This window comes from Epinephelus lanceolatus, chromosome 12 (assembly GCF_041903045.1).
Source record: "Epinephelus lanceolatus isolate andai-2023 chromosome 12, ASM4190304v1, whole genome shotgun sequence".
NCBI lineage: Eukaryota > Metazoa > Chordata > Actinopteri > Perciformes > Serranidae > Epinephelus > Epinephelus lanceolatus.
Genome location: NC_135745.1, coordinates 24,170,986 through 24,190,989, shown reverse-complemented (window position 1 = coordinate 24,190,989; position 20,004 = coordinate 24,170,986). Strand labels below are relative to the sequence as shown.

At 40.8% G+C, this 20,004-nt stretch overlaps 2 protein-coding genes across 4 annotated transcripts; one reads left to right on the top strand and one right to left on the bottom strand.

Moving 5' to 3' along the window:
* The first annotated feature begins 1,883 nt into the window (after positions 1–1,883).
* Positions 1,884–9,185, top strand: ptchd3b (patched domain containing 3b). 2 transcript variants are annotated; one of them, XM_078173141.1, is made up of 4 exons: positions 1,884–2,962; positions 4,013–4,134; positions 4,229–4,359; positions 5,836–9,185. In XM_078173141.1, the coding sequence occupies exons 1-4, from the start codon at positions 2,243–2,245 to the stop codon at positions 7,353–7,355; spliced, it is 2,493 nt and encodes an 830-aa protein (XP_078029267.1). In that variant the 5' UTR covers positions 1,884–2,242; the 3' UTR covers positions 7,356–9,185. The 2 variants fall into 2 exon arrangements, with proteins under 2 accessions (XP_078029267.1, XP_033505381.1); XM_033649490.2 differs by having other exon boundaries at positions 4,214–4,359.
* LOC117272191 (ATP-dependent zinc metalloprotease YME1L1) lies at positions 8,927–19,125 on the bottom strand. 2 transcript variants are annotated; one of them, XM_033650969.2, is made up of 18 exons: positions 18,925–19,125; positions 18,207–18,344; positions 17,445–17,622; positions 17,059–17,148; positions 16,658–16,767; positions 16,034–16,184; positions 15,861–15,944; positions 14,954–15,127; positions 14,635–14,787; positions 14,340–14,472; positions 12,772–12,834; positions 12,507–12,619; positions 12,067–12,222; positions 11,698–11,849; positions 11,430–11,556; positions 10,864–10,937; positions 10,688–10,774; positions 8,927–10,598 (listed from the first exon to the last, which is right to left on the bottom strand). In XM_033650969.2, the coding sequence occupies exons 1-18, from the start codon at positions 18,955–18,957 to the stop codon at positions 10,455–10,457; spliced, it is 2,160 nt and encodes a 719-aa protein (XP_033506860.1). In that variant the 5' UTR covers positions 18,958–19,125; the 3' UTR covers positions 8,927–10,454. The 2 variants fall into 2 exon arrangements, with proteins under 2 accessions (XP_033506860.1, XP_078029268.1); XM_078173142.1 differs by having other exon boundaries at positions 14,954–15,106.
* Positions 19,126–20,004: the final 879 nt, after the last annotated feature.

Sequence of the window (20,004 nt, the reverse complement as noted above, 5' to 3'; positions counted from 1 at the left end):
AGTTAAAAATAACATAATACAAAAGAACAATTCAATTCAAAGTTAAAACAATACAGTTAAAAAAGAGAGAGATAGAGGATAAAACAATAAAAGAATAAGCAAAAAATAATTAAACAGATTTAAAATAATATAATGACAGTAAGGCCTTGGGTTTTAAAACATAGTTAAAAGCGCTCAAGAATAATAAGGTTTTTAGTTTTTCTAGGTTTTCAGTTTTCTATGGCACCAGATTAAGAGACCTTAAGAATAAGAAGGCACTTAAAACTAAGTGTGTGTTTAATTACCTTTACCTGAACCGATGATACATTATTCTGAATTTATATTACCTTTCCTATATTTATTTAATTCTATTTTACTTTACTTTATTCTATGCTACTGTATCTGTACATGTAGCCTACCCCTGGTATGGACAGTTTTTACATAATGTTAATGTGCCTTTGATTCTCAAATAGGCAATAGACATTAAAATAAAATAAAACAAAAAAAAGACAAAGAGTACTTTAATTCTATCCAAATTGTAAATAATAAAAATGTGCTCATATTATTAGTATGATCCAGGATATTTTTTAACAAATTTGATTTTATTGCCTTTCCTTTCTTTAAGTATTTTACATCATCTTTTTTCCACCTTCTCTTTATCATATTACATTCACCACATGTCCGGCTGACTTGTTGAATGTATTGTCCTACTAAGAGTGGAGTCATGTTTGCTATGATATACATTTCTCATTATGCTGCCTTTCTGTTTTTGTCTTTATGTTACTTCTTGTAAGTGAAGATTTCTTCAGTAAAGAGAATTTTGAAATAAAAATAAAGTAATAAACAAATGCCCTGCTAATTGTCTTAAACATCACACTGAAACAATTTCTCAGCTTTTTTTTAAATTGTGAAATCATCCCCAACATTTTTTCTCTTTTTTTTTTTTTTTTTAAAAAAAGCTGCTTACTCTGTCTACTTTTTTAAGTGTACTGATAATATATATTACTATTATAACTCAGATGATGGTGTGCTTTGATATCTGATTGATTTTTTTAAGCTACTTTACATGAAAAAAAGTTTCATTCACAAACAGAATATTTCTCTCTCTAAACTCAAGAAAAAAAGCTTTTAAACTTTTCCCCCCCGAAACCTCTGACTGATATGAAAATGTTTATATTTACATACATTGATACATGTACTTTGTTATTGTCTTTTAATATTCTCATTTCATGTGTAGTTGTGTCACCTATATTTGATTTGTGTGCTGCTGTTTACCTGCATGTTAATATGCATTTATCATAAAATGAAAATAAAATAAAAATAAGTGTTTTTCATCCTTCTTGCCTTTGTACCTGATATTGTATTATATGTACATCAATATAATTCAATAAAGTTGTTTAAATCAATTAAATTAAATTAAACAAAAAATAAAAATACATCATAAGCATTTTTTTATTCTAATACCATAATCATAAAACCAAACTGCAAGATGACAAAAGTAATACAACTGTTTAGGGTGTCAAAGTGAGTCTAAAGTCTAAAAGCGTTAATAATAAAACTCATACCATTACAGTTTTACAATAATAATTAAATGATTTATTTGTCAGGTGGATATATTGTAAATTCTTAAAAAGTTAATTTTATGACATATTGCAAAAAAAAAGAAGCTTTTTCGTGTGTCTGCTATTTCATCTACTGGCTTTTGAATATTCAATTACCTCACAAAATGTGGTTTTGATATAGCCACATATTTTCCTATTGTTGGCCAGTTTACCCTGAAGCAGAATTGGATGGTTGAGGGATCTGAAGTCAATCAACAGGTAGAAAACAAAGAAAATACAGATCCACACTATAACACGTCTTTGTTCTGTGTTGCTACATTTACAGTTTAATGTTACCTCAGCCATGAGAGGGAATCACCTGGGGATAAAGCAACTTGAAACCACTGACAGTGTGTATTGAACTGGGACCAGTGAGCCGTACTGCACCAACTGTTCCTCAATAGACTCTTTGTCTGAGCCTTTCCTCAAACCTCATCAGCCTCTGTTCATTACAGAGCGGGCCAACCCTGTTATTATGCAAATCTAATCTCATGAAGGAACTGAAAGACTCTGCAGCACAATAAATACAGCTGGCCCTGAACACTCACAGCTTTCTTTAATGTTGACACATCTGAGAAAAGCTCTTTCATATCCCTCACAGTAGGTTTTGCACTAAATTCCAAACAGAAATCCAGATTTTAAAGGAGCAAGTCTTCACAGCCATGGCCAGATTCCACACAGACTGCATCGAGAGACACCTGCGCATCTGTTTTGAGATGATGGGTCACTTTATCGGATCTCATCCCTGGTGGTTCCTGATCACCCCCCTTGTTCTCTCTGCGAGTCTGGGGAGTGGATTTTATCTTCTCAAGGACAGAATGTCAAATGATATCGAGGAGCAGTTCACACCTGTCGATGGACGAGCCAAGCTGGAGAGGAAATATATCCAAGAAACATTTCCAGGAAACGATTCCATTTTTTCACGTTTGAGACTGAGCACAAATGGGAATTATGCAACTCTCATAGCTTCAAGTGACAGGAATATTCTGAGTGTGGAGTCGCTCCAGGACATCCTAGACTTGGACTTTAAAGTCAGGAGTATGGTGGTGCAGTTTGACAACCAGTCATTTCAATATGAGGACGCTTGTGCTGAAGTGATGGGATCCTGCACCTCAAATGATATTTTAGATATCATTGAGTACAAATCCAACAATATAGACACAGTTAATTTGACATATCCGTGGTATTACTCTGGTTTTGGGAGGTTTCCGTTATATTTAAGTCTGGGGAGTGTGACATTGTTCAATGAGAGCTCAGTTGTTGAAAGTGCAAAAGCCATTCAGCTCCATTACTATTTAAGTGAGGACAACAAAACAAAGACGGACGTTTGGTTGGAAAGCTTCATTAATTTGGTCCCAAACATGTCATCAATGTCCATTCAGGTAAGAAGAACTTTACCACAGTCTGGTGTTTTAAATGATCAGCTTTTGTTTCTGTTTTGTTTTTGCAGTGTGTGGAATTTAGTGGCATCTAGCAGTGAGGATTGCAGATTGCAACCAGATGAAACTTCTCCCATGTGCCAAATGTGAAATCCTGGTTAGGATTCCTTTAGTGTTCAATGTTCAATGGAGCTGAATTATCCACAGAGGTCTCAGGTATCAAGGCTTAAATATGTTTTGAGGCTCCGGACAGATTTTTAAAATTATTTTTTGTCTTAAATGGCTCATTTGCTAGTGAAGGGTGCTGACCCCTGGCCTAGCAACTGCTGATGTGTACTCACCTTTTTGTCTATTAACTTGAGATCCAGATGTTCAGGACGTTTTTACTGTTGGCCGAAGTATCCACCAAGGTCTCTTTCTCTCCAAAAAAAAAAAACGGACCAGGCTAGTTAACCCAATTAAAACACTGAATAAAGCAGTTTTACTTTACAAATCGGTGTTTCATGTAGGTAAGCTAGATCAGTGTATTATTTTTCGTTTTGTGAGAAAGGGGAAAGCAGCACCATGCAAAAGTTTGGGCATCTCAAGACATTTGAGCTCTCAGACAACTTTTAACAGGGATCAGACCTTAATGAGCTTGATAGGGCTACGGCTTGTTCTCAGTCATCATTAGGAAAGGTCAGGTGATGCAAATTTCGAAGCTTTATAAACATTCTGACTTCTGAAATCGTGTCCCAACAACCAGCAGCCATGGGCTCCTCTAAACAGCTGCCTAGCCCGCTGAAAACTAAAATAACTGATGCCCACAAAGCAGGAGAAGGCTATAAGAAAGTGTTTTCAGGTAGCTGTTTCCTCAGTTCGTAATGAGGGATCACAGATAAAAATGCCTCATTCTCAGGTAACAAAAACACAATGATCCTCATTTTCAGGTGATTATACACTAAAGACAGCAGACTTATTACATTATTTTCCATTTCTGCCAGTATATGCCCCTAAATCTTTCACACTGGACCGTTAAGTGGCTTCTGTTAAATGTATTAATAATCTCTCTAGGTGTCATTCTCCACCTCCATGTCAATGCAGTGGGAATTCAAGAAATCTCCAGCTTCTGTCATCTCTTTATTCTCCATCACTTACGCCATTGCCATCACATTTTCCATCATATCATGTTGGAGGTTGGTAAAAAAATCTGCTGCACATTTAATGTGACGAGTTTTGGATGTATGGCTCTTTTTGTTCTCTTATTTCTTTCAGGTTGGATAATATCAGGACGAAGGTGTGGGTGGCGACCTGTGGGGTGCTCTCCACGGGTCTGGCGGTCCTGAGTGGTTTCGGTGCTCTGCTGTTGCTGGATCAACCTTTTGTCATGACAGTTGCTTCCTGTCCTTTCATGATATTGGGTAGGTCCATTAAAAAACCTCAAAAAACAACATTACTTTCTATTAATCTTAAAAATAAAACCTGCACTGACATGACATGGCATTCATTGCACAATTTTGAGTATACAAGAATTACATATTCCAATGTTTTCACTTCCCAGCACTAAGTTGCACAGCAAATGTGTCTTTACATTTTGTCTTATATTGTGGATTTTTGCAACAGATAGAACAATTAAACTCATCAGACTCAGTGTTCAAGGTTTCTGTGGGTAACAATTTTTATCAGATGACAAATTTTAAAAATACATTCGCAAAATACTGACTAGGTGTAAAAAGACCATAATGCTGAGGTCACACCAAATGCAATGCGAATTTTCGTGTTGTGTTACTTGTGCAAGTTTGAACGCTAGAATATTTTGTGTTGACTCACTTCATACGCACAAACATTCTCGGAACCCATCGGCTGCATTTGGCGTCTGACTTCCGGCGGACAGCGATACAGCCTCTGGGGGCAGACCCGATTTTTTGGCATTCCGGTTTGAGGAGGTGAATTTCCGTTTCCAACTTCCGTTTATATTTAAGTAAATATGCTGAATCATTGCGATGGATTCAGAGTTTGCAGTGACGCCAATTATGTTCCGCCTCGTTAGTTCACAGCACAGAGCGTTTAACCTGGCAACAACTGCAGCTGGCTCAAACGTGATTGATCAATATCACATGGAATACAAACAGCCTAGCACTGGAAACCAGGGCTCTTCTGCTCTTCTTCCGGAGGCAAGATTTCCGGGGTTTGCTTACAGACTCTATATTCACTGAATGTAGAGTCTGTACATAGAGACTAACGCACAAATAACTTGTGTCATACGCATGTGAAATCACTGAATCACTGAATGAACTTTCGCCAGTATGTCCTCAGCGTCATAAGTCCCTGGAAGATCTCAACTCTCATGAATAAGCGTGTGAAACGAAATCACGCTACTTGCTTAATTCGCTCCACTTAATTAATGTACTTCACGTCATTCGTATTGCATACATTAGCAGCCCGGCAGGAATTTGCGTCTGATCACATCATGACATTGACTTTACATGTAATTCACTTGCATGAATTCTTTTATTAGCGCCTGGTGTGAACACAACATAAGAACTACGATTGTCCCTGGTTCTTGCAGTGCGGCCACAATAAAAACGGATGTTCTTAGAACTATGAAAAAGTTTCTGCGGTCTGCAAACGCCTATCAATTGTCATGATGAACAGCCATAAATGGAAACCAATGGCTGCCTGAAACAGAACAAAAATTAGGACAACAAAAGCTGCATTTGAAAGTAATCAGCAAAATGCAAAGTAGTCTAGACACCGTTTGTACTTAAAGAGCTAAAACTTTCAAAAACAGGTATAGTCCTTGCAAAGCAGATCTTGACAAAGGTCATTCAGAAAGACAAAGTCACATAACCTCAGTTGATGTTACACAAAACTCGCTTTCTCCTTTCAATTTCAAGGTATTGGACTCGATGATATGTTCATCATGATCTCCTGCTGGCAGAGGACCCGCGTCCTGGACAGCGTCCCCGACCGGCTGGCTTACACCTACAAGCACGCTTCTGTCTCCATCACCATCACCACCCTGACCGATGCTCTGGCTCTCTTCCTGGGCTACACCTCGCCCTTTGGTTCTGTCCGGTCCTTCTGCCTGTACGCTGGGATTTCTATTTGCTTCTGCTACCTGTACAGCATCACTTTCCTGGGAGCGTGTATGGCTCTGAACGGACAGAGGGAGGCAGAGAACAAGCACTGGTTCACCTGTGCCAAAGTCCCGGAAGACTTACCCTCCAGGAGTTCGAAAGCCTTCAGTGTGTGCTGCGTTGGGGGGCGATACGATCGAATCACCGAGATGGAGGACACTGAGCCCATGAGTCAAATGTTTGAGCGGTTCTACGGTCCGTTTCTGACCCACAAATGGGTGAAAGCATGTGTCTTTGTCATTTACGCATGCTATCTGGCTGCTAGCATCTATGGTTGTTTTATCTTACAGGAGGGACTCGACAGAAGGAATCTTGCTTCGGACGATTCCTACGTTGTCAATTATTACAACAATCAAAGGCAACACTTCTCCAAATACAGCTATAATGTGATGGTAGTGGTGAAGCAGCCGATCTCGTACTGGGACAAGGGTGAACTGGAGCATCTGCGTTCATGCATTTCAAACTTTGAGGATTTCAATTTTGTCAATGGCACGTTTGCTTGGTTTCTTTCTTTTGAAGAGTACGCAAATGCAACCAATCTCAGAATCGGATCTCAAGAGGCTTTCCAAACTCATCTGACCCATTTCTTAGAGCTCCAGTCCATGTTCAGACAAGACATCAACTTCACTGCAGACAATAAGATTCAGGCCTCTCGCTTTTTTATTCAGACACTCAACAATACCACACCGAAGGACATGATGGTTAGACTCAGGAGGACAGCAGACAAGTGTCCAGTACAGCTCCTGGTGTACCACCCTGCTTTCATCTTCTTTGACCAGTACACTGTCATCAAGGACAACACCGTTCAGACCATCCTGGTGGCTGTGGTTGTGATGCTGGTAGTCTCACTCATCCTCATACCCAGTCCTCTTTGTTCCATGTGGGTGGCGTTCGCAATTTGTTCAGTCATTGTTGGAGTGACGGGGTTCATGGCACTGTGGGGTGTAAACCTGGATTCCATCTCCATGATCAACCTCGTCATGTGCATCGGGTTTTCCGTAGACTTCTCAGCACATATTTGTTATTCTTTTGTTTCCAGCTCCAAGAGTGATGTTAATGAGAAAGCTACAGATGCCTTGGCCCGTTTAGGCTATCCGATACTGCAAGGAGCGCTGTCCACTATTTTAGGAGTGGTGGTGCTGTCCATGTCTGGGAGTTACATCTTCAGGACGTTCTTTAAGATCGTGTTTCTTGTGATTACATTCGGGCTGCTCCACAGCTTAGTGTTCATTCCAGTGTTTCTGACTCTGTGTGGAGGCTGTGGAAAGTGGTGTTAAAGTGGGGATCGTGTTTAGTTTGTGAATGAAATCTTAAAGAGTCGAACTCAAATTTGAATTTTTTGGGGCTGCCCCCTAATAGTCGACCAAACCTTAGTCAACCAGAAAGGTCATTAGTCGGCAAGATTTTATTGGTTGCTTAGTCGCAGAAAAAAACCCATTAAACTCTGTTAGGAGCTGCACCTCCACACTCAGCAGTCAGACAGGAGTCACGTTACAAACCAATCACAGCCGACAGATATCTTTCCCTTCTTCTGTAAATATTCAGTCTGATAAATACAGAAAAGCTGTTCATGTTAGTGCAGGGCCACCCAGAGCTTTACAGGTAAATTGGCTAGACAATACTTGTTAAGGTGGCTTAGCAATCTCAAACGCTAACTTCTTCTGCGTTCTTGAAACCTGGCACAAAAAAGGCACAACAGTAGCACCCAGCGCTCAACCTCGTATTTTCCAGGCGGTTAAAGACAGCATGTGTAAGGCCCCTAATTTTCAGGGCTGTTACCTGGTACCATGTTTATGATATTAGTTTAACTATTAAATGATTTATTTTGGGCGGGGCAACACAATGGTTTGAGTTGAAGGTGTGAGAAAGAAAAAATATCAGTAACATTGTTAACACTGTGCTACATTACAGAGAAATACAAAACTGTACTAATGAACCTTCATTAATATAGGCCTATATTTTATCTACAAGTGCACGTCACGTCACACAGTTTCACTTTATTTTCTTTCTTTTTTTCCCCCCTGCAATTAAGCAAACGATAAAATTTTGCTGACTAATGACCTTTCTGGTCGACTAATGTTTTGTCAACTATTAGAGGGCAGCCCTAAACCAATGGTTATGTCCATTTTTTTTTTTTTTTTTTTAACAGTCTATGGTTACATACTGTCTGCCATCTGTCCCAGTACAACAATTAACATTTGGGAGAGGCATCTTTCATTCCAAAAGGGGACGTTAGCAAGTTAGGCTAACTAGCAACAAATAACCAGACTGTAAAAACTTGGTAGTGGGGCGTCGGTGGCTTGGTGGTGGAACGGGCGCGCCATGTGCAGGGCTGTTGCTGCAGCGGCCCGGGTTCGACTCCAGCCTGTGGCCCTTTGCTGCGTGTCTCTCCCTCTCTCTCTCCCCCTTTCACGCTTTGCTGTCCTATCAATTAAAGGCAAAAAATGCCCATAAAAATATCTTTAAAAAAAAAAAAAAAAAACTTGGTAGTGACACTGTCAGTTGGAAGCAAAAATTCACAGCAACAGGAATAATTAGTTTTTATGAACATTTACAAATATTTATGTAGAGAGTGCCATCACGGTAGAAAAATAAATAAAAGTTAATATTCTCCTATATTGAAATTACAATTTTTACCACATGCCACAGATATATGTACTAATTTCTTTGACTTTCATACTCATTTTGTGATTTTTTTTCTGTGTCAGTGTCGTACTAAAGAACAGATAATTCTAAATCTTTTGTTTTGATATGTCAGTGTGAACCTTGTACATTTACTCACTGGTATGTACAAATAAACACTACACATTACATGTACTCCTACTCACAGACCCCACAGACAATTTCCTTTTGTTTTTTTAAATATGGGTTTCATTTTATTTATCTCTGCTGCACAAACATTCATCAATCATCACCATCATATTGTTGAGAGACTCTGTCAATCAACAGCAGAGAGCCATTCAACGTGTTCTCAGCATGAAAGCATTACTATACATCTATATACAATGTTCCCATTACATCCCAGTCATATATACAGCTTAACATGGTTACAAGGCCAATTAACAGAGGAGATAATGTCTCAAATAGAAGCGAAAAAAACAGAAAAAGGTCACACTATGTTTAACATATGCTGGTGGTACTATGGACAGGAGATATACTTAAAATGAAATCTTTGAAAATGCTAAAATATGGATTACATACTGTACACTGCTGCTGCTGTAACTAGTCACTTGGAAATTGGGACATTGAACATTTTTAGAGAGGCGCAACTTTGCAAGTTTCTCCCCAAAATCTGTGTTAAATAAACGTCATATTTAGAGTCAAGGATGTCACTTCACAATTGGATTTGTTACAGCTTAACTTCCTTTATAAATATCGGCATCTTTCTTCCACTGCACTGTGAAAAATGTCTTTGCTTCAATGTGACGACAAAGAAGACGCCAAAGGACAATAACTGAAAACTGGCCTTGTTGTGTGTCCAAATAATCTACAGGTTAAGAGTCTTTAATCCACTCATTTACAATTACAAGAAATGTGATATTTTGTTCTATTTAAATAAATTAGGCCAACGTGACAACCTTAAAAACCTAAAGATCCCGACGCTCTATCACGACATAAACACAGACTGTATTTGTTGCATGCTATGTGAGGCTGAGCAGCAGTTTTTGATCCATCTGTACACAAAGCGCCAATGAAATAAATTACACGAAGAGTGCACAAGTGCTTTTTCTATGCTTACCCAAAGTGCTGAGACGTTAAAATTTAACTTTGTACACTTCCTCCTTCAAAGTACATTCCCCAAAAGGCCACCTTTAAAAATAGTTAACAGGGACATTGTGCAGAGGAATTGGGATTTCGCTAAAGTCTGGTCGCGATGACGTCACCGCAGCTCTTTGGGTTTAAAATACATGCCGCTCAGTGTTTCCCATTGACACAACAGGAATCTAAACAGACTTGGCTGAGCAGAATTTAACCAAATTTCAACTCCTGTTTCAACAATTCACATTAAAAAAAGAATCCCACCCAGATGCTGTTTTACATTCATGTGTTATTACCTCACACCAACTGATAAAGTGACCTGAGCAGCATCCATTCATCCGTCACATACAGTGAACCCGAGCAACACACACCTGCTTTTTTCTTTTCACAGGAAAGTCTTAAGTGCCACATGACAGAACTACATATTTGGGAATACTGATGCGATTACACAAAGGTGACAGCATGAAAACATGACATAGTCCTACATGAGCACTTCTTACTCCTCTGATTCTCTGCACATGAACTGAGTCCATCCCTCCTTCATGACCCCTGAGCTCTTAAAATCTGACCCCTTCCCCCACCCTGTCACTCCCCGATTGTTGCCGTCCTTGCCTGTTTCATCTGGTCTCCAGCGTCTTGCCCTCCAGGACCAACTGGATCTCTTTGGCATCCAGAGTCTCATACATGAGCAGAGCATCTGCAAGGTTCTTGTGCTCTTTGGTGTGAGACTTCAGCAGGGCTTTGGCACGCTCATAAGACTCCTGGGAACGCCAAGAGAAAAGACAGTTTTACAAAAGCTGGTGGAGTTGTGTTTTCATCAGCTGTCCCAAACATAAAAGATCACACCCACCTTCAGTAACACCCTGACTTCATGCTCCACAGCTGCTTGTGTCTCTGGGCTCTGGGCTGTCATGTCAGTGTAGGTCATCACACCCAACTGGGGGACAGGAAGGGGAAACAATGACTGTGATGCATGTGCAGTACAAATACTATGAACCCTTTTAAGTCCCTTTCAAGTTAGTGTACCTTTTCACACATTCCAAATCTGGTCACCATCATCTTGGCGATCTTTGTGGCACTATCAAAGTCACTTGATGCACCTGGACAAGAAATTATACTAGTCATGAGTCATGAAGCAGACAGCAAAGACACACTTTACTTGTGACGTTATCAAACAAGGAAAAATGTGCTCCCTTTGTCCTAAAATGGTTCTAAATTGATACGAAAGTACTTCCTTGTTTTATGAATGAAGCGGTTCACAAGTTGAAGCAGCAGCGTTGTCTGTGTTTGACCGATTAGCGACAGTCGCCAATGCAAAACCCACCCTGAAAGTTTCTGTTCTTCATAAAGTACTACACCCAATCAGGGACTATTGGGAGGCCAAAGAATGTCTACGAAACTGAATTTAGACCCTGGTTCTTGCCTTCCTCAAAAGGTTCCTAGTCAGTGGGGAATGTTCCTGTGGTCGATAAAGGGGCTACATGTTGCCTTTTTAAATTTGCAGCCTGCAAAACACCTTTCCTCATGTCAGAGAATGTCAGAGAGTTTACTACATTCTACCTCTTAAGTGAAAACATTTCTTTCTTTCATACCAGTCGTGATGTACTCATGGCCAAATATAATCTCCTCTGCTACACGGCCGCCCATACTGACATCCATCTGGGCCAGCAGCTGAGAGCGAGTCTCACTCCAGCGGTCGTTCTCTGGGAGCATGGACACCTGACAAAGAACAGAGAGGAGGGATAAAAAATCAAAGGGTTGAGAGAGTGGGTAAAGAAATGACAGTCTGCACAAGACTTGGTGTCAAAGCTTGACATGCAGAGTTAAACCATTTAGTGCATTGGCTTTAGGTTTCCTTACATGTCCCAGACTGGGGCCTCTGGGCATGATGGTGGCCTTGTTAATCGGCATGGCATCTTTGGTGTAGTACGCTACAATGGCATGGCCTGATTCATGGTACGCTGTGATGAGCTTGTTCTTCTTGTCTATCTCTGCACTCCTTCTCTCAGGGCCTTGAAGAAGAGAGAAAAATAAAATTACTTCATTAAGAAAGGAGGATTAAAAGTGAGACAAAAAGAATAAAAAAGGCTATCACCACATTCTCAACATGACTTTGATGATAGTAATCCTAGTCATGGTAAGTAAGCTTTTGCCATGCCGGATAAAACCATACAGACAGTTAAGTGGAGGGTTTAGATCTACAACTAGCAAAGCTTCCTCATCACTCACCCATGAGGATTTTGTCTTTAGCAAACTCCAGCTCCTTCAGAGTGACCATGTCTTTGCCATCGACTGCTGCCTTCAGGGCGGCCTGGTTGACCAGATTTTCCAGGTCAGCGCCAGAGAAGCCCACTGTGCCCCGGGCAATAATTTTGGCCTCAATAGCTGCAGAGATAACACGCGACATCAAGAAGGATCTCACGGTTTTCAAAAACAGTCAGACTGGACCCCAGACTAAACTACTGTTTAAATAAAGTTAACAGGAAACATTCAGCCTGTGATGTCATCTTAAAAAAAATCCAGAGTTCAGAGTGATGGGACAACCAAGCCAAGGCATACAACATTTGTTGGTTCTGTCTTTCAGAGGTTAAAATATCATACACTAGAATAATACAACTGAGAAACATTATTGTGGCTGAATTCAGGATTAACAGTTGCTGATGTCACACCTGGATCCACTTTAATCTTCTTCAGATACCAGTTGAGGATCTCTGTGCGTCCCTTCACATCTGGTTTGGGAACAGTCACCTGCATGTCAAAACGTCCCGGGCGGATCAGGGCACTGAAAAAACAAGATCAGCTGGTTAGTGAAATACAGATACTGTGTCAGCTTACGACTCTGTGCTGCTGCACTGAAAACAGCCTCAGGTTGCAGTCCAGTCTTTGCTATGACATTCTCACAGGCGACAGAAAGAGACTCAGAGGTAAACATACTTATCCAAAGCCTCTGGGAAGTTGGTTGCTCCGATGATGATCACACCTTCATTTGGTTTAAACCTACAAAACAGTATCACAGGGTACAGGAAGGTCAGCGTCAGCAATGCAGTAACTCTCCTTTTGTTTTAAGTGGGCTTCATGTTCAGGTGCAGCTTGATCCACGGCTGAAGTCCCTGTTATTTTTGCTGCCTGTTTTTTCCACAGCAGAGCAGGAAAAAGAAGTTTATCTGTTGGAGGTGAGCTGTTTGCAAAGGTGCAGTAAGAGCCTGTTGTCTGCAGCTCTTCATCAACATCTCACTGTGGCTGTTTCTGCTTTTACTCTTTCTCCCTGCCGTATTATTACACTTGTATTAACTGAAGAAAAGCCGCTAATAAAGTTCCGCTAATTTGTAATAAATATATTTTAATTTCTATAGATTCTTCACAATACAAGTCTTCCATTATTTTGTTATGTAAAAACATTTATTGTGAAGCAGCAAAATAAGGAAATGTTGAGTTTTCGAGTAGCAACTTCTAATACGGCTGATAGTGAACATCAAACAGTAAAATAAAGCAGATATCTAAAGTACAAACAGGACGCAGGAGACAAACTAAATTCCAAACCACAGAGATTCAGTTAGAAACTACAGATGTACTGAGAGCTGAACACACAGAGACTTTTAAAAACGCCCTTCTCTCTGGTCTCCTGCAGACAGAGGTGAGGAGAGTCTCACAGTACATACAACTTATTTGAGGGGGAGAAATGGGGTGGTTGGGTGTTGGCTGCGGTCGGCGAGATGCCACTACTACCCGCTTGAGTGCGGGCAGCCCGGCTTTTGGACCTACTCCAGAAGGTAGGTCCAAAAGTAGGTGCACAGCTCGGCATGACACCACATGTCTAAACTGATAACAGAACACAAATCTGCACAGCATGGCTTGACTGGACGCAGCTAACAGTTAGAGGAAAAGGCCCACAGTATTTCACATAGAAAGGCTTCATTTTCACAAAAAGAAATTAAAAAAATTAATAGATGAAATTAAATAAAATGTCTGTAGTAGTTAAGACCTCACAAATTCAAATTCAAGATTAAGACTATTCAATGACTTTTAAGGCCTTATTGTTGTAACAATGAATTTAAGACTTTTTAAGGACCTGTGGACACTGTTTCTGTTGTGTTTTCTCACCACAGCAATTTAAATACTCTGATTATTCCCTTTTTATGTGTGGACCAACTCTGAACTGTACTGTATGCATTAGTGATTAAAGACTGTTCTTTATTATCTGTAGTTAATTACGTCAAATGCAGGCCACACTGCACTAAAGGGTAGGTAATATTTGTCATATATTTAATTTACTAGATGAGCCAAGGAAGCACATTTCAATATGGCTATTTTGTGGTTTCTCATTAAAAGTTCCTCAAATTTACGATATCACAATATATAATTACATATATCATGACAGAAAATTTTAACATTAGCCACACCCACTGTGCACATGTGCATTGCAAACCCACCATACTGCCAAGAAGACCTGCCAACTTTGCTTTAATTTCAACTAAAATACAACAGATAGTTTAAGACATTACCCATCCATCTCAGCAAGCAGCTGGTTGATAGTCTGTCTGGAGTAAGGGTGCATGGGAGACTCGATCCTTTTCCCTCCCACGCTGTCCAGTTCATCGATGAAGATCACACAGGGAGCATTGGCTTTAGCCTCCCCTGGAAAAAAGCAGTAAAACAAACATTCAGCACAACAATTATAATGACTGTTTTTTCCACAATCATGCCCTTGTATTAAACGTAACACTCTCAAGTGGTTTCTGAGGAAGTAAAGGGGAAATGAAAAGGTCGATTTTGATATTAAAATAATAAAAATCTCACTGAAAAGGTTCCTGATGCGGCTGGCTCCCACTCCAACAAACATCTCGTCAAACTCGGACCCGGAGGCGTAGTAGAACGGCACATCTGCCTCTCCTGCCACCGCTCTGGCCAGTAGAGTCTTTCCAGTCCCCGGAGGGCCAACCAGAAGAACACCTAAAGTGGAGAGAGACGAGGAGGAGGACATGAGGAAAATAAAGCAGATCCCTGAATGGAATTGTGCAGCTGAAAAGTCATCACATATAACACAGGAGTGAAGAATTTACAAAAACTACTAAGCTTTTCGTCCATCTTAAAAATGCACCGTGAAAGACAGCCCTACCTTTTGGCAGCTTTCCTCCCAAGGCTGTGAACTTCTGTGGGTTCTTCAGGAACTCCACCACTTCCTGAAGCTCATTCTTGGCCTCCTCCACCCCTTTGACGTGCTCAAAGGTCACATTTTTCATCTGAACAGGGTCCACCGCAGAGTCCAGGCCTGATGTGGTTCGGAACCGTACTATCCAAAATGGTTAGATTAAAGTTCGAAATCACACTGCATGGCACGGTTAATGAACTCACACAAACACACACACTGCCTGTTACTGAGTATTACTCAAGAACCATATCTGATCGCATGTACGGTCTAATGCTTTAACACTGCAGTTTAGAATTTGTTGTTGTTACTGACAGCAAAGAGCAGAAAATGGCTCAGATTTACCAAGCTTAGTCAGGTTAAAGCTAGAGCTGCAACGATTAATGGATTAATTGTCAACTATTAAATGAATTTGCAACTTATTTAATGATCAATTAATGAGTTTGAGTAATTTTTTTAAAGAAAAAAGATAAAAAAAAATCTGATTCCAGCATCCTAAATGTGAATATTTTCTGGTTTCTTTACAGCTCTGTGAAAGTAAATTGAGTATCTTTGGATTGTGGACAAAATAAGACATATGAGGATGTTATCTTGGGCTTTGGGAAACATAGATCAACACTTTCTGACATTCTATAGACCAAACAACTAAACGACTAATCAAGAAAATGACTAACAGATTAATTGACTGTGAAACTAATCATTAGTTGCAGCACTAGTTAAAGCATGTTCAGTATGCATCGATTAGTTTAGCAGGCAAATGCTGAGCTTTATTGTTAACATCAATGTTTTGATATATTAAAATGTTAACATATCGCAGGTGATTTCATGTGTGACATGAAATTAAAAAGCAGCTTTAGAGGAGAAAAGGAGCCTTTACCCGATATGAAGGGGGTCTTGGAGATACCGTACAGCCCAACAAGAAGCAGCACCAGCAGGATCAGACGAGTCCTCCTGAGAGAGTCTGAACAGTCCGAGCAGAAAAAATAAACATCAGTACTGTTTAAATCTTCATAACAGAATAACGGTTTTGAGATTTGTATTAAAATTTGCCTTGTGTGCGCTGTGTCAGGGCTTGGGCTTTCAGGAAACCCTCGGCAAAGCCCCTCTTGAAAGCATCCTGCTGGCCATCAGGTAAGTTCTTGGTCTTTAGCAGGCTGTCTATACTTTCTACTTCAATCCCCTTGTCACGCGTCAGGAAACCCTGCAGCACAAGGTAAGGTTGGTCAGCTGTGTTCACAAAGCCAGAATACACCTTCACTCTCAGGGCCATCAGACTAGACACGTTTCGTAAACCTGAAAACTTAAGGTGCATCTGCTCCGCCTTTATTTTTAGTTTCCTGTCCCTTATTTTGCTGTCAGACAACGTATGCAGCTGTCAATTAGTTTGCTATCATAGCTGTAAAGCTCATAATATTAGCTCACTAAATAAGAACAAACATATTTCAGTCATAAATTGACAGGCCTGTTGGTGACTCAGGCTAGGAAGAACACAAACTGCTAACTTTTCCTCAATTTTACTTTCTTGCATGGTTCAGTGGAGGAACAGAAGTCTAGCGTTCTCTCAGACCACTTGAATTACAATATGCTTAAAGCTTATAATGGGATAGGACTGAGATTAAACCACCTACTCCAGCTTTATGCATGTTAAGCATGTGAACATGTAGAAGTACTGACCTTCATAAAAGATGGTGTGAATCCCTCAGATTCCAGGGGGCGGTCGGGGGCTAACTGCAGTCGTCTGGTTTTGCTCTTTAAAGTTTTAAAGCCTCGGCTCGGGACAAACACTTAAAATATCCAAAAAGATTTTAAAAATCAGATTAAAAAGCTGACCATGTTTCCACGGCACTTAACTTTACTAGATCAGCATAGACATTGCTACTTGTTAATTTGCAATGTAGATATAAAAAATGACACCAAAGAAAATATTGACAATTAACTGGAATATTTATTAAAATCTCAGTAATGTTATTTATATTGTTGTTAAATAACATACAAACCAACTCTAGTAATTCATTAGAAGTGACTGAATACAAAGCTTTTGATCAGTAAATTCTGACACAGTGATGCACAGTTACCTGGCCAGTGTTGCAGCTCTGTGCAGACGGACTGAAGAGGTGAAGGGTGCAGCCTGGAGTAAGACATCGGCATTGCACCGCATGAGAAACCTGGGAACAGAGGACACGGTGTAACTGTTAACTCTGAGATACCTTTAGGAACAAGTGGTCGCAGAGGCCTGAGTTGCTTTTTAAAAGAAAGAATCTGGAGACAGATGCTGTTACTGCCTCCACTAAAGAGAAACTCTGCAATTCTAAGCAGTCAAGTGAAACACCATATTTAGACTTATTGCATATTTTGAAGTCCTGGCATGCTGTATTCATTCATTCATGAGTAATGATGAGGAGTCGAGCATCTATTTAAGTGGTACAAGGTGCAGTATTGGAGGCCTGTTTTGCATTCTCACCATGCTTATTATGGTAAAAGGAGTGCGTAGAAAGATGTGATGTCCTCCAGGCTGTCTGTCCACCCAATGGAAGTGGCGCCTCCTGTGGACTCAAGCGTGGTAACATGCTGTTCACCAGCTCATCCAGCTGCTGTGCTCCCAGGTCTGACAGACCAAGCTCACGCAGGTTCCACAGGGGCTGTAAACACAAACATATAATACCATTTTGTGATCGACTGTTTGTTGTTTGTATACAGGAGGAGAAGCACCATTGCAGTCATACAAGTGACAAGAGGAAGAGTGTAATATCAGTTTCCCTTGTTCTCCATCAGCCCAACCCACACTGACCTTCTACTCTATGACAGGATGAACCAAGACAGTATACATCAGACAGTGGCGAACAGTGGTGGTTCCACAAAGAGGAGCAGCTTCAGCAGTGTGGAATAAACTGTGGCGTCCTGAATGTTTTATGAACAGCCCCGGACTTCTCAGACTCTTTTAGTGACTTACCGCTCAGAGGGAACTCATTCAGCAGCTCCTCTGGCAGCAGCACAGCGTCTCTCCCTCTCCTCTCTCGCCGTGCACACAGGAGTCGGTGTCGTCAAGTGACTGAACCTTTAATAATGTAAACCTACGTGACGCTCACAGCTCTCTTATGATGATATTATTTAAGGGCCATATCACCCACCCCTACTTGGGAGAATGAACACAACCAAGTGCAGCATCACACTGTCGCTGACTTGACACACAAGCCATTACAGATTGTGTCCTACTAACGCATACCTCTGTGTGGTGTAGCTCTGAGTCTGAGACATGCTCCTTGTGTCTTCTTGATTTGCAGGTGGCACTGCTGCTGCTGCTCCCCACTGAGCTCTTCATAGAGTGCAGGACATTGATGAGGTGGCTCAGAGGTACAGTCACCTGTGATCAAACAGACACAATGACAGCTATCATACATGTTATGATTGTCAACCTGCACCTTTTTGTCAGGTCGCCTGAAGGCAGTTTACATAGAGACTGTTTGCAATCACAGGCAAAGTACAGCTGGTGCTAGCTGGTGTTGAGCTCAATCAAGTTTATACCTAACTCTAAATAAAAAGACAGCCACATACAGGTGCTTATCGCTTATTGGTGGAAAAGTTGGTTGGACTGCTTTTTTATTTGAATATGCAGTCAGTGGTCAAACATGTCGCTCACTGACGCAGTTTCCCATCTGACAGCTAAGGACACACTGAAGCGAAGCTAACGCTAGCTTAAACTTCTCCCAGCGGCCCGCACACACTTTATTTCACTTTATTACTGGATAAATAGAAAGATAACAACATTGACACAGTGTCCACTGACGTGAAGGTAACGCTTTCAAACCATCAGAGGTCGACAGTGGTCTGTCTCACAAGAGAACAAGCTAAGGTTAAATTAGCTCGCTAGCTAACTCACCAGTGGAAACCAAAACAACAACAATGCTAACGTTAGCTCGGCCAAACGTTTCCTGCTCTCTTACCTGTGGCTGGACAGTCATTGACATGGAAAACATTTTCAGTCTTCACTGGTTCACCACAGCCGTAAAACCACTCAAGTTACACCGCTGTCCCTGAGAGTTAAAGGTCCGTGTTTCTGTCTCTTTATCTCTCAGTAACAGGCATGGCAATTCAGACTGCGAACTTCACCAGCGGCACAAGATAAACCGGATGTGACGTCTACATGTAGTGACAAATTTTGCACCCCTGTGGAAATGGGTTCTCCTTTTTCTGGCCTCGCTGAAGTTCCGCTAATTCAGTTAATGTAAAAATGATTCAATGATGATTTACAGTAGTCTAAAATGTGATACATGCGATATTGTCTCTGTAAGCTTAGGGACTGTTCGTTATTTATTAGAGAGGAGAGGGTGGTGTCATTTTTTAAGCACTGTTAGGGGAGTTATGTCTCCCTGTGTGTTCCAGTACCCATTCTACCATCCTATATAGTATGCCAGAAAAAGATTTAGTACGTGCTGATACATTGTATGTCAAATTAAGTATGCCAAAAATACCAGGATGTTCTACTACATCAGGTTGTATTCTGCATTATGCAAGCCAGCTTGACCCACAATCCTTTGCTCAGCTGAAGATTGCAATTTTGTCTTCTTTGGTCTCCCTCTCAAGTGTCTTCATAAACTCCAGTTGGTCCAGAATTCAGCCACCCATGTCATCACTAGAACCCCCTCCATAGATCATATCAACCCTGTTCTCCAGCAACTTCACTGGCTTCACTGGTGTTTCCTTATCCTCTGTGAGGATCCAAGGGCACAGGGTGTTGTATGTTGTAAGCCCTCTGAGGCAAATAGTGATTTCTGATTCATTCAGGCATTCATTTTCCATAAGCTTGTCCTGTTGGGGGGGCTGGAGCTAGTGATGGCCAAATGAAGCCTCATGAAGCATTTTCTGTATTTTTCTGAGCCCACTAGATGGCGCTTTTTGTTCAACAAAAGGTTGAAAGCACACTGCATTGCCATTCTTTGAGCCTCTCGCTTTAAACCATGAGTGCCATCTAGTGGGCTCAGAAAATAAAGAAAATGCTTCATGAGGCTTCATTTGGCCATCAC

What these genes read in the sequence shown, in the direction of transcription:
- LOC117272191 (XM_033650969.2), bottom strand. Translation starts at nt 18,957, where the DNA reads ATGTTTTCCATGTCAATGACTGTCCAGCCACAG. An exon ending in CCATGAGTACATCACGACTG is followed by an intron (nt 10,938 to 11,429) that starts GTATGAAAGAAA and finishes TTTCTTGTCCAG; the next exon opens with GTGCATCAAGTGACTTTGAT. An exon ending in AAGTCAGGGTGTTACTGAAG is followed by an intron (nt 10,599 to 10,687) that starts GTGGGTGTGATC and finishes TGGCGTTCCCAG; the next exon opens with GAGTCTTATGAGCGTGCCAA.
- ptchd3b (XM_033649490.2), top strand. Translation starts at nt 2,243, where the DNA reads ATGGCCAGATTCCACACAGACTGCATCGAGAGACACCTGCGCATCTGT. An exon ending in TGTCATCAATGTCCATTCAG is followed by an intron (nt 2,963 to 4,012) that starts GTAAGAAGAACT and finishes TAATCTCTCTAG; the next exon opens with GTGTCATTCTCCACCTCCAT. An exon ending in CTGTCCTTTCATGATATTGG is followed by an intron (nt 4,360 to 5,835) that starts GTAGGTCCATTA and finishes TTCAATTTCAAG; the next exon opens with GTATTGGACTCGATGATATG.